Genomic DNA, 15730 nt, shown 5'->3' on the forward strand with positions numbered 1-15730 from the left:
CCGCGACCACCTTTGCCCCTACCCCTGCCCCGCATCCACCCCCGCCCTGCACGATGCCCGCCGTCACGCTCGCCGGGCCCATCGCCACCCAACCCCCCGCCGTTGCTCATGCCGCGGTCGACAGGACGCCGACCAGCGGTGTCTACCCGGCCCCGCTCCGCGCGAAGGGTCAGAGCATGCCCGGCGGCCCGCTCGTCGTCTCCAAAGGTGCGCAGGCGTCGTCGTCCACTGGGTCGCGCTGCGGGACGCTGACGAGGAAGCGCATGGAGTTCCCGAGCCGACTTCTGTGGTCGAAGGTGCGAAGCGTCTCGCCGCCTGGACCGCCGTCGACAAGCACATCCTCCCGGAACACAAGGTACGCCCCTCCGCTGCATCAGCGCTGCGCTGCGCTCATCGCCCGTCCTCTCCAAGGTCATCGGTATCGGCTCTGGTACAGTCCTGTTGCAATCCAAGACTTTGTGATGGTTTTCACCACTTGTGTCTTCAGGTTCGACCGTCCCCTACGTCGTTGAGCGCATCGTCGCCCAAGGCCAGGAGCTCAACAAGGACCGCGTCTTCATCCCCACCGGTGCGTCCGTGCCTGCGTCCCCGACAAGCGCGTGCTGAAGCGGGTGCGCCGCAGGGTTCCAGTCCAAGGAGCTCATCGTCGAGGCGCAGCTCCTCCTCGGCGACGTCGACCAGTACCCGGTCATCGATGTCACGATCGACGGCGCGGACGAGGTCGACCACGACCTGAACTGCATCAAGGGCGGCGGAGGCTGCCACCTTCGCGAGAAGGTCCTCGCCGAGGCTGCTGATACGTAAGTCCCACTCTAATCCCTAATCTCCCGATGCCCGCGCTCCGCGCCCGAAGCGGGACGCTGAAGTTCGTTTGGACCCGCTCTTCCCAGCTTCGTCCTCGTTGCGGATTACCGCAAGAACTCGGACGTGCTCGGCACGAACGTGAGCCCGCGCCGTTCCTCGTGTCTGTCGCATCCCACTACTGACCCCGACGCGCGCAGTGGAAGCAGGGCATCCCGATCGAGGTCGTGCCCTTCGCGTACAAGAAGATCCTCCAGAACCTGCACCTCATCGGCTCCCCGACCGCGCAGCTCCGGATGGCCAAGGCCAAGGCCGGCCCCGTCGTCTCCGACAACGGCAACTTCATCATCGACGCGCCCTTCCCCGAGGAGCTCATGAAGGACCCCTACACGGTGAGCCCGTCGTCTTCGCTCGCGTAACCGCCGCAGTGCTGAGCCGGATGCTTGAACAGCTCCTGCAGCGCATCAAGATGCTCACGGGCATCGTCGAGGTCGGCCTGTTCTGCCACATGGCCAAGTCGGCGTACTTCGGGAACCAGGACGGCAGCGTCACGGTCAAGTGGCACAACGGCCGCATAGAGCAGGTAGCCGGCACTGCTTGAGGGTGCCACAACGTAGAGAACGTGAATGACGAGAAGAAGGTAAGATCGGTGACCCAAGCCTTCGGGGAGCAGATTTCTGACATTGGTGTTGTTGCAGAACTGCTTGTAGATCTCATGGACGGAGGTAGACTGTACGAACGAATGTCTCACAATAAATAAACCCCCTAGAATTGCATGATATAGCATGAAGATGTAGCTTTGAAAGTCGTCCGCGAGTGCTTTTCGCTCGGGGACTGATAAGATCACGTGAAGGTATGCCGTGAGCCACAGCCGGTTGTGGGTGGGTGCTGATTGACGACATATAGGGTCGCTTCTATGAAGTTACACACCGATTATCGCCTCTGCCAACTAAACCACCCAGTCCCGCCGGACGCTCGCGAGGCTGCACCCGCTGCGTCGACCCGGTCAGTGGCGTGTTGAGCCTCTCAACACCTGCCAAAAGCAGTAAGCACAAACAACAACAAGCACAATTGAGCCTCTGGCCAAGCACGAGGCGCGAGGACCAAGCGGCGGTGAGCCACTGGCCTCGCCCGGGACAAACAACCCAACACACCCCGCGTCGGCCCGTTGCCTTTCCGGGCAGGAAACGCGGACGAGTGGCTCCCGACGCTGTTTGGTCCCGCTTGCAAAGTTACTGTACATGGCGAAAAGCAATCCGTCTCCTGCACTCCCCTACGCGAAACCAATCCATCAACCCCCTCCCACTGGTATAAAGCGGACGCCCCCCATGCCCTACGGAACCCACCCCCGACCTTCGTGGACGCCTCCTCGAGTCCCCCGAGCCTTTCCCCCGCCCCCGAAGCATTCCTCCTCGTCCCCGAGCCACCCATCCACACCCACCCATCCACAGACGCCATAATGCCTGCCGTCCGCGGTTCCAAAGCCACCCGCGTCAACAAGTCCTTGAAAGTTAAAGTCGCGGAATCTGAAGTCACTCGAGCCACCAAGTTCTCGAACGGGTGTTTCAAGGTGTGCACTGCCCACTCCCCTCATACCTGGACCACAATCCTTACTTTGGCTTGTCTTCTAGTGCCCCTACTGCGACAAGGTTCCCGGTAATGACTGGTTCCGTCATGTCAAGACACATTGCCCCAGGTGAGCCCCAGTGCGCGCCGTGCCTCATCCCTCCACTCACCCGCCTCTCAGCGACATCCCGTGCGCAATGCCAGGCTGCGACGCAGTATTCCGGCAGATGCCCAACATGCGCGCCCACGTGAAGGCTGTGCAGTGAGCACCCTCCTCTACCTGTTCATCCCTGCACGCCGCTCACGCGTGCGCCTCAGCCGCCACGAGCGCAACATGGTCTGCGACCACCCAGTCGTCGACGCCGCGGGGGTACAGACGACCTGCAACGTGGCCTACGCCTGGGAGAAGGGGCTCGAGAACCACCGCTTGCGCGTCCACAACTGGCAGCGCGGCGATGCGAAGCACGCGACATGGAAGAACGACGTCGACGCGCGCAGCCGCCGCGCGCGCCGCGCGACCGAGCACATCGCGGACCACGAGCCCGAGAGCTGGGGCCCCATCTACCCGCCCGCCGCGCCCTCGGCCGTGCTCGCCGCGAACGTCCTCGCGCACGGCGCCGCGTCCGAGATCCGCGTCCAGCCGCACGGGCTCTGTGCCCTCATCGACCTCCTCCCCGACACCCCTGGTGGCGAGCTCCCGCCACTCCCCCTCGAGATCCGCCGCGCGGCCAGGCTCCCCCTGTTCGACCACTTCGCGTCGCCGTCCCCGCGCGGGGAAACACCCGCGCTCGGGTCATCGCCGTGCTCTGCCACGGCCTCGCCTGAGCTGTGCACGCCCCCAGACACCGTCGCGCGTGTCGCGCTGAAGAAGGACGCGCTCGCGGCGCCCGCGCCCGCGCTGTCGCTGTCGCCACACGCCTGGACCTCCTCGTCGCCTAACTCCTCCCTGCCCGCGCTCTCGCCCTCGATGCCGATGTACTGGGCGTCGCCCGCGCCGGGCGCGCAGTACCTCTACGGGGACGATGGCTACCAAGTCTCCCCCACGGCGTACGCGCAGGACTACACGCTGGGCTGGCAGGAGTCGTACCAGGAGTTCGAGCAGGGGAGCTCGAGCTCGAGCTCGCGCGCGCTGCCGATGCACGCGATGCGGCCGAATGGGCTTGGCCTCCAGTTCCAGTGAGCGCGCGCGTTCTTCGCTGTTTTCTCTTGTGGACCTTTCTCTGTTTCTCTATCCGTCCGGGAATCTCTCGTGGTCTCCTCATCGCATCGCATTTTCTGTTCTCCTCTTCCCCTTCCCCTCCCCTCCCCCTCTCCTCTCCTCTCCCTCGCATCATCGTCTCGGCGTCTCACCTCACGGACTCTCACATACCCTCCTGCATCGGGGTCGAGCTCGCGCTTTACGCCCGGCTCCCCATAGTGTAGCGTAGCATCTCCATCTTCCTCTCTAATCCGCGTGTCGTTCGGGGCTTTGTACACCATAGTAGAAGCGGCAGCTGCAATCTTAGACCTGGAGGACCACCGCCACTCGCGGCCTCCATTCGATTGTCTTTGGTTTTTTGTGTGCGCTGTGGCCTGCACTTTCGTTTGGGGCGGCGGGCGCTAGTAAACAACGTAGTTACGGTGCGCGCTTGTTTCTGGTCCTGGGAGGGTCACGTGTCTCCGCACATCATGCCACTTGAAGCGGGGGAGCAGAATTCGTGCGCATCTTGACTTCTCCGTCCACCTCTACCAGCCTCTGCCATGCTTCCCCCCGCCGTCTCCGCCCGCCTTCACGTCTTGCGAACGTCGGCCGTGCTCTCCCCACGCTGTGGCCCTCACACCACTCGCCTGCTGTGAAGTGTTCTTCACCGCATATACTCAGCAACATCCACTCCCCTATGTGCTTGCATGCGCCTCCGCTGAACAACTTATTTCTAGTTGTCGGCCATTATGCCCTGCAACGCCGCGAACCAAACACCAAGCGCGTCAACCTCTTCAAGGTGCAGACATCGTGCTAGACAAAGGCTCACGAGCGATAAACCTGTACGTTCTCACTAGGCCTCAAGCTCAATGTTTAACCAGCACTAGTGGCCGGTTAACATGGTCTCGAGTTGGAGCTGAGAGTCGTCTATTGATCTTGTCTTCTACCTTTATGAGAAAACCCGATTTCTCGTCGAGTTACAGTCCATTGGTACGCGCACGTATTGGTACGCAAACGCCAAGTCAACTCGAGCCACTCGTGATCAAGGAAGACGGCCCGTCAGGTTATCGCCCGCTCTCACGGGCCGCAGGGTTCTGAAACTTCCGTCCAGCTGATAGGCGGGTTCTCCGCCATGCGATGCCTCCCCATTACGGACAATCCTCCAGTCTTCCTGCTTCCTACTGTCTTGAGGAATTACGGCTCGTGGTCCCGTGCTTGCTGTAAGTCCACATGCTCCCGCTCTTCCTGAACCCGGCTCTAAATTCAGCCCGCACCTACTTCAACAATCGACCATCTCGCTTCGCTCTCGGTGAATCATTCATAGGGAAGCCTCATCATCACGCGGTCGTTCCTGGCCTAAGCCCAGACGTCATTATCATTATCTTCTCCGATATAAGACGGCCCGCCCACCTCCCGGTCTGCAAGCTGCCCGCCATGCGCGCGCTCACACTCGCGCTCGCCGCGCTCCTTTCTGCGCTGGCTCTCCTCCACCCCAGTGATGCCCAAACACCGACGCTCGGCCTTGCCGACGGCTTCCTGTCCTTCGACACTGCGGACTTCAAGGTGCAGCTCGTGAAGGACTCGCAGACGCTGTACTCGTTGCAGACGAAGGACGGGTTCGATTTCATCCCCGCGGACGTGATGGACCAACGCCAGTACGACGGGAACTACCACCTTGGCGACCTCACGTTCCGCGCGCGCGTCGTCGGGCAGACGGCGTGGACCAACGGCGACACGTCTTCGGCGCGCAAGAACGTCACCCAGCTCGCGGCGTCGGGCAGCACGCTCGCTGCCGCCCACCTGGCGCCCACCCTTCCAGGCGCGTCGCTGCTGAACATCACCCGTCGGTGGGCACTCGAAGACGGGGAGCTGCAGCTGCTCTTCGACGTGACGAACTCGCAGTCGGAGGCTGTCGAGATCGGCTCGCTCGGCGCACCGCTGGAGTTCAACAACGTGCGTGGTGTGGCCACTGTACGCTGCGTGTCCTGACTTGTCAACAGATCTTCACAGACCGGACGGCTGCCGAGACCAACACCCTCTGCAGCCTCTTCGACCCCTACATCGGACAAGACGGGGGCTACGTCCAGGTCACGCCCCTCCTCGGCACGCTCCCCCCACTCCTCGTCCTTCCCCTCGGCGGCTCTCCCCTCGAAGGCTGGCGTTTCCTCCCCGAGGACGAATCGCAGCCGCTCGGCTACCAGTCGCAGACGTTCGAGGGCCTCTACGAGTGGCAGTTCCACACGCTCGCGTACGCACAGGACGAATGGGCCGCCGTCACGCCCTGGAACGCCCCCACGTCCGCGGTGCTCCCCCCGGGCACGACGCGCACGTACGGCCTGCGCTTCGCGCTCGCGCCGTCGATCCGCGCGATCGAGGACACGCTCCGTGCCAAGGGGCGGCCCGTCGTCGTCGGCGTCCCCGGCTTCGTGCTCCCCGCGGACCAGGAGGCGAAGCTGTTCGTGAACTACACCGCCGCGGTGCGCGCGCTGTCCGTGGAGCCCGCCGGGGCGCTCTCATGGACGGCGGACGCGGACGGGGCGAGCCCCGCGTGGACGGGCTACACGATCACCGCGAACGGATGGGGCCGGTCGCGGCTCACCGTGAACTTCACGGACGGGACGTCGACGACGGTGCACTGGTACGCGACGCACGCGGCCGCGCAGGTCGTCGCCGACCTGGGCCACTTCCTCACCACGGAGTCGTGGTTCGACGACCCCACGGACCCGTTCAAGCGCTCGCCGAGCGTGATCAGCTACGACAGCTCCGTAAACGCGGTGGTCAGAAACGATCCGCGCGCGTGGATCCCCGGGCTGAGCGATGAAGCAGGGGCTGGTTCGTGGCTAGCGGCCGCGGTGAAACAGTTCGCGCAGCCGAACGCAGCGGAGGTCGCGAAGATGGAGCGCTTTGTCAACGAGACGCTGTGGGGCTCTGTGCAGAACAAGAACGGTAGGCGGACGAGTTGTCTCGTCTCGTAGATTCCCTCCGGTCTGACGCTCGTGACACAGGCACGGTGAAGAAGTCCGTCTTCTTCTACCAGCCCACGCTGGTGCCCAACTACACGTATCCGTCGTCGATGGACTGGACGGTCTGGTGGTCTTGGAACGAAGCGTCGTCCTACGCTACGGACCGCGCGTATGACTACGTGCACGTCATCGCCGCGTACTGGTCGCTGTACCGCGTCGCGCGCAACTACCCGTCCCTGGTCACGACGCACGACTGGCGTTGGTATCTGAACCAAGCAGTCCTCACTGTCGCCACTATGACGAACGGCCGGGTCGGGTACGCGGATGTTGGGCTGATGGAGGAGACAGTGATCAGGTATCTGTTGGATGATCTGCAGCGCGAAGGGCTCTCGACCAACGCCACCCTCGTCGAGAGCCGTATGAAGGCGCGGGAGTCCATATGGGCAGGAGAGCAGTTCCCGTGCGTCTTCCATATTCTTGTGTGTACATCCCATCGCCTAATTGTCTGCCCGCGTCAGGTTCGGATCTGAGATGGCGTGGGACTCTACTGGGCAAGAAGGCGTGTTCGCGTGGGCGACCTACTTCAACGACACCACGACGGCCACGAACGCGCTGAACTCCATCCTTGCGTACCAACCATCGATCCCGCACTGGGGCTACAACGGAAACGCGCGCCGCTACTGGTCCGTCCTTCTCGTCCCATCCTCTCCTCAGCTCCCTACTGAGAGCGTTTCTATCTCGCAGGGACAACGTATACGGCGGAAAGCTCCAACGCATCGAGCGCCAGATCCACCACTACGGCTCCGCGCTGAACGCGATCCCGCTCCTCACCCGCTTCCGCACCACCCCCGCGGACACCCACCTCCTCCGCGTCGGCTTCGCGGGCTCCTCCGCGCCGCTCGCCTCCGTCGACGCGCGCGGCTTCGCGGCCGCCTCCTTCCACTCCTTCGCGGACACGCTCGCCTGGGACGCCTACTCGGGCGACTACGGCCCCGGCTTCGTCGGCCTCGCGCTCGAGGCCGGCACGTACCTCGTCCGCGACGCGGAGCTCGGCTGGCTCGCGTTCGGGGGCACCGTGCGCGCGACGACGGCGGCGACGGTGCGTGTCGCGGTGCGCGACGCGGTGCGGCGGCGGGTGTTCGTCGCGCCGCTCGGGGCGTGGCTCACGCTCGACGCGGGCGCGTTCGACGAGTTCACGTTCGAGCCAGCGGCGCGGCGCGTCACGCTGAACATCACCGCGGCGGCGTCCGGGGTCCAGGGCGCGGCTGCGGCTCCGCGGGCGCGCCTCGTCGTGCAGAACACGGCGGACAACGGGCTGGGGGTGCTCAGGCCCACCACGAAGCTTGCCCAGGACGCGGGCGCGTACGTGATTCCGTTCGCGCATGGAGTGGCCTCTGTCACCTTGACCCTTTGAGTGCTTTATGTTTGGAGGGTATAACGACGAATACGGTGTTGGGCTTGTGTCTGATAGGCGAGCGACAGAACCTGTGATTTGGTTACTGGGAACATAATGCGCAAGGTGGGTGGCGATGGCAGTATTTACCCCGTAACACGTGCGAATCGACGAAGCCGACATCCGCCAATTGCTTCTCCAGAAAGTCGGTCCATAGGGAAGCAGGACCCCCGAAAATGGTAGGGGAGGCCGGAATCAGAGGGCTCCAGGGTAGCCTCTGGTTTGTCCGGATTCCTGGCTGCAGAGAGGCTTCATTATGTCCGGAAAGTTTCCGGCCTCCGGCCGGAGGGGTGCGCGATTTGTCCGGACTGTAGTATAAGCGCCCAAATTCGCTCGAGCTCAAAATCTCTGCTGTATAGCAAGAACTACAGTGTCCCACGGGTCCTTGAGACGCGAAAAACATTCCGGCCGATATCTCTGCGTTTTCGGGTCGGCGGCCACCACGTTTTGGCATTTACATATCTCTACTTAGTGGCCACCTCAATGAATATTTTCGGGTGGATACGATGTGCGAGAGACGAGTTCGACAAGATATGACATATGGTCCCGAAGTCCGCACCCACCCCTCCTTGAGACGGCCCATTTCGGGCAATAGATCATAGATCTTCCACGGCGCGCGTTGGCGCCTAGTCACTTGATCCATCCGAGTCGTGGTCGTGGTGCTCGATGCCGTCCTCCTACTCGTCCCCCTCACACGGGAGTTCAAGTCTGTGATGTAGTTCGCTCATTCAAGGTGAGGTTTCTGTGCAGGACACGGAGAGGCCAGTCGACGCAGCACAACGCGACACCGTGTGAGAGTGTCACGTGGTAGGTGTATGCCGGCCCAACAGACGCCGTTGACCCCGGAATCCCGGGACATGCCCGGCATCACCAGCCCTGTGATATAATCACTTGAAATCTCGCAGAGAGAGAGCTAGAGGTAATGGAAGTCATGCCTCGCATTTCCGGAGTTCAGGATGTTTCCATACTCTTGATGATATGCCATTTAAGTTTGCTCACACACTCGGAAATGCGAAAACATATTCTCATGATTTCAACCGGCTCTGGAACCAGCTGGGATCATTACTCTAACTACAAGGTGCATTGTTGTGCACCGAAAGTCCATTTTTTCAACAATTGTAAGCATGTACAAGAGGAGTCATCGCGGTCTGTCTCAAGGACCCGTGGTGTCTCAAGGACCCGTGGGACACTGTACGTAGTCTGTGCGTGTATACATAAATTATGAATACAGAGAAATGTTTCCGCATGATATCAACGTGTGTACAGGGCTAGGGGATGACTGTGTAAGCCATGGTATGTGTCTCGACTCTCCAATACACCAGCAGAGAGTCCGATCATGCCTGAGGTTTCGCTCCCTTCCGCTTCCGAGTTATCTTAGCTTGATTTCCGTCTTTCGCGCCCGCAGAAGCATCGCCAAGCTGTTCCAAAGCACCGAGCTTAGGGGGTCTTGCATTATCAGTACTAGAGAAGTGTGAAAATGGTGTCATGTGAGCTGCATGTGCATCTTCAGTCAACTTATGCAGTCTTATGCGCTCAGAAATGTTTCCCTAGAGTTGCAAAGCCTCGAGAGTAGGGCGAAACCGCCAGTCAATATTAATAAGCGCTCAGCAGACCCAGGCAAAGCGCTGGGCACTCGGACTTGTCTGGGTCTATAGGAGGCCAGTGGCCGATGACAGTGTGTGCAATCGTTTTTAAACCATTGTCGCATGCTCCATAAAATGTTTTGGGCTCGAAAAACCGTGCGAGAGAGCGGTAATGACCAGGCTGAACGCGTCTGGCGCTAATGGCGGGGAGGGCAAAGCACCGACTGCCACATGCTATCCACGCCCCCATGTCACTAAGCCAATAACATAGATTCTGAGTGCAGAAACACTCGTTACAACACCTCAAGCAAGCATCGTTTTGGGGCTTCTCTAAATTAGATCGTGTCTGGTGGTTTGCTTGCCAACATCATTTGTCCGGACAAAGGTTCCAGCCTCCCCAACAACCCGGTCAGATTTGTCTGGATGACCTTCCGGCCTCGACGAGCGTCTGGGGCCGATTTGTCCGGATTCCGATTCCGGCCTCCCCTACCATTTTCGGGGGTCCTAGGGAAGCCCGTCTCGACGTGGTTTCGAACATATATACGAAGGCGTCGCACACAAAATGTCTGTTTAGCCAAGAAGAGCGACAGGTCACTGGACCTGCGCGGCCCGTCTGCGTACATACCATCCACCGAAACACCGCGGCTTGCCTCACACGGTCCCCGAGCCCGACGAGTCCTCCCGCCGTTCGTCCTGTGCGATCTGCGAGTCCGACTCGCCCGCGGGGACCATCGAGAGCCTCGTGACGGTCCACTCGTCGTTGGCGACCTGCGTGTCGGAGGGACCGTGTCGGAAGACCATCTACGACAGCAGGTTCAGCTCGGATGCCCGGGCCCTCGCACGGGCGCGACTCGAGATCACCCACCGAGCCTAGAGGGTTTCCGTTCGGGGCCGCCTTCTTCTCCCCGTCACCAGCGGCGGGCACGAGCATGTGGCTCGCGTCGAGCTCCGTCTTCCGTGCCTCGCCGCGGCTGCGGATGATGCTGCGCGTGTTGAGGCTGGAGCGAGAGTGAGGGGGGTTCGCACGTCGCACCGTCGTAGGAAGACTTACGCGACCAAGAACGAGTTGGAATAAACTGGACGGAGCGACCGGCCGTCAGCGATGGGGAGTGACGTGGAAGTGCGAAGGCGGCGTACTCTGTTGGCCGACGAGCATCGACGCTGCGAAGATGATGTTGTCGAGCGAGGTGATCGACTGAGGAGACTGTGAGCTGAGCTCTTCACGTGAGTGTGCAGTCTGAGACATACCAATATCATTCCGACAACGTTGAACACGCTGGTGCGGATAAGTACTTGAGAAGCTGATAAGTACTATTGGAGACCATCACGGGTTACCTGATAAGGAAACCTGGTGTTTCGTTATGAGCACTCGACTATGTCTTCTCAGCGCAGAATCTTACCAGAGCCGATGACGTAGAGGACGATGAGGTCGATCATTGAATTCGTGCTGCAGGTTTTGAATGGATCACTAGGAGTATCAATGACAAAAGCATGGTGTACTCACCGACGTGACCCCTCAATGCGCTGCTTATAGAGAATGTAAATGAGTGACGAAGTCAGCATGGCGTCGGCGGCCATCATGAGCGCCGATCCGGCTGTGTTCAAAAACTGCGAGACCCTATTGAGCGCGAATGGTAGAGGACTGGTTCCGAGCTCTTACTCCACCAGCGTTTGGCGCGTTGAGGATACTAGGCTCTTGGAACCTGCATACAAGTTTTAGTCGCCCGGAACTCCATAGTTCGGTTGCTGACGCTCACGCTTTTACTGAGACAGCTACAAGGCATTCGTTTCAGCACAATTCGCGGGTGAGACCTTCGAACGCACCGAAGTAGCATCCTGTTGAGGTTCATCAGAGACTCTCTCAACAGTAGACGGCAACCACAGCACGTACCACAAGCAGCCACATTCATGGCCATCTGTAGAAGGCTGTGAGTACCAAAACACCCAATCGACGCCGCAATACTTACAGCAGCAAGTACCACGCCCCTGTGACGCCGCGAGCCGACTTTGGTAGCGACTTTAGTTGGGTAACTACTTATAAACGCAAACTCCCTTACGGATCCAGACACGGCGAGCAAAGAAGCTGAGCGACAGGTGAGCATGCGGGTTGCAGGGTTTCGCGTTGAACGTACGCACCTCTCAGAAAGCAAGTTGCAAAGCGACTTTGCGCATCGTCAGCATTGTTTCCACCGACAGCTAATGGGAAAGCACGTACGCCTACTACGGGTACAATCTGCCATAAAGATGTGATCGGTTGGCAGTAATCCCAGAAGGAACCGGATTGCGACTCACGGCTGCAGACCTAAGACGAATTATGTACGAGTGAGTCACGAGTCGTTCGACCAATTGATTAAACCGACTCTAAGCCGCAGCTTACCAAGGGTCGCGAGCGTTGAGGAGGCCGAAGTTGAAGGCGTTGGTGATGAGCGTCCAAAAGCTGTCAGCGGTAGAATGGCTGGGTGTGTATTTGGAAGTTTAAGACTAATGGGGGAGGAACATACCACACATCTATCTCTGCAACTACGGTGAAAGATTGCAGGACGCTGGGAGCATGTAGTCATTGACTCGTTCTCGACCGAAAAGAACGGCGCCTCGCTTACACCACGGCGATGACCTGAACGTGGAATACTTAGTTTTCAATACCTCAACGCGCGCATAAGGACGCCTGTACTGACCCAGATCTTGAGATACAGTGGGTCTGAAGAGTAATGGCGGAAATAGCCAATGGTTTGTTGTAAGAGCATGCCTTCGAGCCTAGTATCATGGCCCAACGCCGCAAATGTCATCCTCAGGGAAAGACAATAGTAGCAAACGATACTCACAGAGTAGACAAGATTGTGCCCAGGAGCCAGGCGCCAAAACCCACCTTGTACTTGTGAAGAAGGCCATCGAGGGATCCGAGTGGGAGCGACATCTTGGCCGTCGCGGGTGTGATCACTCGCCGAGCGGAGCTCGCGAGGCTTTAAAGGCCTGCACTGAAATAACTACGGCGACTCCGATGTTGTGCAGCGCTCATCATGTGGCGCGGTGGATGGACATCCTTGATACGTGTATGACAGTAGGTTCAATGTGATCCCGAAAGCAATGCGGAGTAATCGCCTACCTGTAGCGATCGTCGCGGAGCGGAACGCGGTCCTCGTAGGGGAGTTGAGTTCGATATCAAGGGTTCTCAAGGGCGATGCGCGTGAGCCTTGTAGGGCTTATTTTGAGTGGACTGGTTCCGCTGCGAGCGTTCTCTCTGCTCCCGATGGATGGTTCCTAGAAACATGGCCCTTCTGTGTTCCGTACACGGTCCAAATTCAAACTACCGGGCTCGTACGGCTGGATGTCCGAGAAGAAGTGGTAATAGTTAGGTGCTACAAGTACTGCGACTCGGCGCGGTTCCTGGAATAACTCGCCGAACTTGCAAGAATTCGGCGGGGCACGTGTCAAAAATCGAAGATGGGTGATTGTTCCCTCACCAGTATCTGTTGTGGTTGGTGGTACACGGGGTGTGTTATTCTGCAGCCATGGCACTAGCATGCAGCGTAGCATATGCCAGCGGAGGCGACAATCCAACTGATCGGGCGCTTGTTTGCGGCAACTCCGCACGCACAACATGAACTCCGCTAGGCGGGACGTGAATATTTGCAAAACCCGGGCGCTACACTCACTCGCGCGCTCGACACAGCCCACCGAGCCTGCGGCCTTTTCGATCACACCGAGGATGGCGGAGCGCTGCAGCTGCTGTCTTCGACGGACACAACTCTCCTGAATGTGCTCTTTTGTGGTCTTCGTGGCCTCGGCGTGTCTTGGCGAACTCCCATGGTGAGAGCTCATGAGCGTCCCGGGGGACGTGTATTCTCGTCCCCATCGCGAAGCCCAGTCGCATGCGCGCTCGCAACCTTTCATTCCCGCCCCATTGTCGCCGAGGCAGTCCGCGACGTTGAGCTCCTCCGCCAAGATGACTCCTCCTGAGAGCGCATTGTCTTGTCTTGCCGCAAGTGTTCTCGCGTGGATCATCTGGGCAAAGCTCCTCAAGTCCCATCTGTCACCCTTGCGACAGCTCCGAGGGCCGCCGACCCCCAGCTGGTTCTACGGCCATGTCCACCAGATGACCCACGCGCACAGCGTCCCTCTCATGCAAACATGGCTTTCCCAGTTTGGGCCGAACATCTTGACCAGGTGGATGCTTATGGTGCGTGTACATCCAGCTACTCTGTACAATCGCTGACGCTTGCGCCAGGAACCTGCTCTGTGGACGGCAGACCCTCGCGCGCTGGAACACATCCTCCACTCTCCCAATTACGTCAAGCCTTGGGAGGCTAGGGTCTCCGCTTCGCGCATCATCGGCAACGGTGAGCGCGTTCAGGTGCTACGGCTTCCCTTCGTCCTGACAAACTTGGTGCAGGAATCATCCTCGCTGAGGGCCATGACCATCGAAAACAGGTGCATTCGTTTCGAGAATCCATGGTCCATTAAAATGTGTTGATCTAACCCTTTCGGCCACTCTTGCGCAGAGACGAGTTCTCGTCAGTCCATCTCCATAGTAATCCCAATGTAGCCTCCTCACCATCTGTGCAGAACCCGGCCTTTGGACCGATTCAGATCCAGGCATTTACGGAAATATTTTTAGAGAAAGCCAAAGAAGTCTGTAGATGCACTTTCTTGTCGAAGCATTCACGGTTGAAACCTTTTTCGACAGCTTCGCGATATATGGTCGTCTCGTGCATCATCCAGCGGAGAGCCGGTAACAGTCAACGTGGTCGACTGGCTCGAGCGCACCACTCTGGACGCGATAGCTGAGACGGGTGCGTGGCGTCTCGATTTGCCTCGTTCTCTGAGTGCTCACCTGGGTCACGCAGGCTTCGGACTCCATCTTGATTCCTTGAATATGCGCGAGACACCCAATGCGTTACAGCAAGCGTTTCATGATATTCTGAGCGTCCCCCCTGAGGTGTCCATTTTCCGACTGCTTATGGACATGGTACCTCAGCTCGATTTCTTTGTGAGTTGCCGCGTCCAAACGGCCCTGATTAGTGACCTCACCATACGATCCGCAGCCTGACGAGCGGACAAGATCCATAAACAATGCGCGCCGCATGATTCGTGACATGGGTCTGCGGTTGGTTGAAGAGAAGAGGCGCGAACTGTCGTTCAAAACCGACGACACGCGATCTCCCCAACCCGGTCGTGACCTGATCACCTTGCTTCTCCAAGCGAACATGGATCCTGACCTCCCCGAGGATCGGCGCTTGAACGAAGAAGAGATTTTATCGCGTATGTGTATCTTTCCCCTCAACCATGTCTCTTTTTAACACCGTCGTCTCAGAAATACCGAGGTGAAGACACATCCAACGCGTCTCGACGCCCCTCTGACCTGCCATGACAGCTTCCTCGTCGCTGGCCACGAAAGCTCCAGCATGGCCGCGACCTGGTGCTTGTTCGCTCTCGCGCAAAACCCTACGGTCCAAACCACGCTGCGCAAAGAACTTCTCGCGATCCCCTCCGACACGCCTCCCCACTCCGACCTGCTACGTCTCCCGTACCTCGACAGCGTCGTGCGCGAGACCCTCCGCCTCCACGCCCCCGTCGTCTTCACCCTCCGCGCGGCCCTCGCGGACGACATCGTGCCCACGAGCGCTCCGTTCACGGACTGCCACGGGACGACGCGCCACGAGATCAAGATCGCGCGAGGCAACCGCGTCGTGCTCCCCTTCCTGCTCGTCAACCAGTCGAAGGCGCTCTGGGGCGACGACGCGCTGGAGTTCAAGTGAGGACCCCACGTCCTGTCCATCCTGCCGTCCACTGACACCGTTCCGCACTCTGACCCGGCGCTCCCGACAGACCGGAGCGGTGGACCGCCCTCCCAGAGGCCGCGTCGAAGCTCCCGGGGCTGTGGAGCAACCTGCTCACGTTCTCCTCCGGGCCTCGCTCATGTATGGGCTACCGGTTCGCGATATCCGAGTGCGCCCGTCCGCCCTCTGTGTTCTGTTAGGGACGTCTGGCGCTGACCGGTTGAACCCAGGCTGAAGGCGCTCGTCTTCACGCTCGTGCGCGCGTTCGAGTTCGAGCTCGCCGTGGACCCCGCCCAAGTCACGCGGGTCGGGATGCTGGTGCAGCGGCCTGCGATCGTCGGGGAGCTGGAGAAGGGTGCGCAGCTGCCCATGCGGGTCCAGCCTTTCAGGCGCGACGATTAGGATTG

At 59.8% G+C, this 15730-nt stretch overlaps 5 protein-coding genes across 5 annotated transcripts; 4 read left to right on the plus strand and 1 right to left on the minus strand.

Annotated features, from left to right (window-relative positions):
- Nucleotides 1–53: 53 nt before the first annotated feature.
- Nucleotides 54–1402, plus strand: BXZ73DRAFT_92603 (ribose 5-phosphate isomerase; the record flags this gene model as incomplete). Its single annotated transcript, XM_048026415.1, has 8 exons — nucleotides 54–207; nucleotides 270–355; nucleotides 412–430; nucleotides 488–568; nucleotides 623–800; nucleotides 891–942; nucleotides 1002–1193; nucleotides 1253–1402. 8 exons carry the CDS (start codon nucleotides 54–56, stop codon nucleotides 1400–1402), a joined length of 912 nt encoding a protein of 303 aa, XP_047872945.1.
- Nucleotides 1403–2260: 858 nt separating this feature from the next.
- On the plus strand, nucleotides 2261–3547 carry BXZ73DRAFT_106163 (uncharacterized protein; the record flags this gene model as incomplete). The annotated part of the gene is made up of 4 exons (XM_048016530.1): nucleotides 2261–2371; nucleotides 2433–2497; nucleotides 2549–2629; nucleotides 2686–3547. 4 exons carry the CDS (start codon nucleotides 2261–2263, stop codon nucleotides 3545–3547), a joined length of 1119 nt encoding a protein of 372 aa, XP_047872946.1.
- Nucleotides 3548–4981: 1434 nt separating this feature from the next.
- Nucleotides 4982–7924, plus strand: BXZ73DRAFT_106164 (uncharacterized protein; the record flags this gene model as incomplete). Its single annotated transcript, XM_048016531.1, has 5 exons — nucleotides 4982–5500; nucleotides 5548–6493; nucleotides 6553–6970; nucleotides 7029–7193; nucleotides 7255–7924. 5 exons carry the CDS (start codon nucleotides 4982–4984, stop codon nucleotides 7922–7924), a joined length of 2718 nt encoding a protein of 905 aa, XP_047872947.1.
- Nucleotides 7925–10197: 2273 nt separating this feature from the next.
- Nucleotides 10198–12460, minus strand: BXZ73DRAFT_106165 (uncharacterized protein; the record flags this gene model as incomplete). The annotated part of the gene is made up of 22 exons (XM_048016532.1): nucleotides 10198–10347; nucleotides 10412–10544; nucleotides 10598–10622; nucleotides 10684–10741; nucleotides 10795–10822; nucleotides 10882–10894; nucleotides 10947–10993; nucleotides 11051–11154; nucleotides 11207–11249; nucleotides 11304–11319; nucleotides 11371–11382; nucleotides 11438–11462; nucleotides 11514–11551; nucleotides 11604–11629; nucleotides 11683–11708; nucleotides 11762–11779; nucleotides 11839–11848; nucleotides 11924–11983; nucleotides 12048–12089; nucleotides 12147–12160; nucleotides 12222–12300; nucleotides 12369–12460. The coding sequence occupies 22 exons, from the start codon at nucleotides 12458–12460 to the stop codon at nucleotides 10198–10200; spliced, it is 1059 nt and encodes a 352-aa protein (XP_047872948.1).
- Nucleotides 12461–13489: 1029 nt separating this feature from the next.
- On the plus strand, nucleotides 13490–15725 carry BXZ73DRAFT_81334 (cytochrome P450; the record flags this gene model as incomplete). The annotated part of the gene is made up of 11 exons (XM_048023485.1): nucleotides 13490–13723; nucleotides 13772–13883; nucleotides 13937–13974; nucleotides 14110–14175; nucleotides 14231–14336; nucleotides 14391–14533; nucleotides 14589–14805; nucleotides 14858–14867; nucleotides 14918–15298; nucleotides 15373–15492; nucleotides 15554–15725. The coding sequence occupies 11 exons, from the start codon at nucleotides 13490–13492 to the stop codon at nucleotides 15723–15725; spliced, it is 1599 nt and encodes a 532-aa protein (XP_047872949.1).
- Nucleotides 15726–15730: the final 5 nt, after the last annotated feature.

Source organism: Epithele typhae, assembly GCF_022376455.1.
Source record: "Epithele typhae strain CBS 203.58 chromosome Unknown BXZ73scaffold_78, whole genome shotgun sequence".
Lineage (NCBI taxonomy): Eukaryota > Fungi > Basidiomycota > Agaricomycetes > Polyporales > Epitheliaceae > Epithele > Epithele typhae.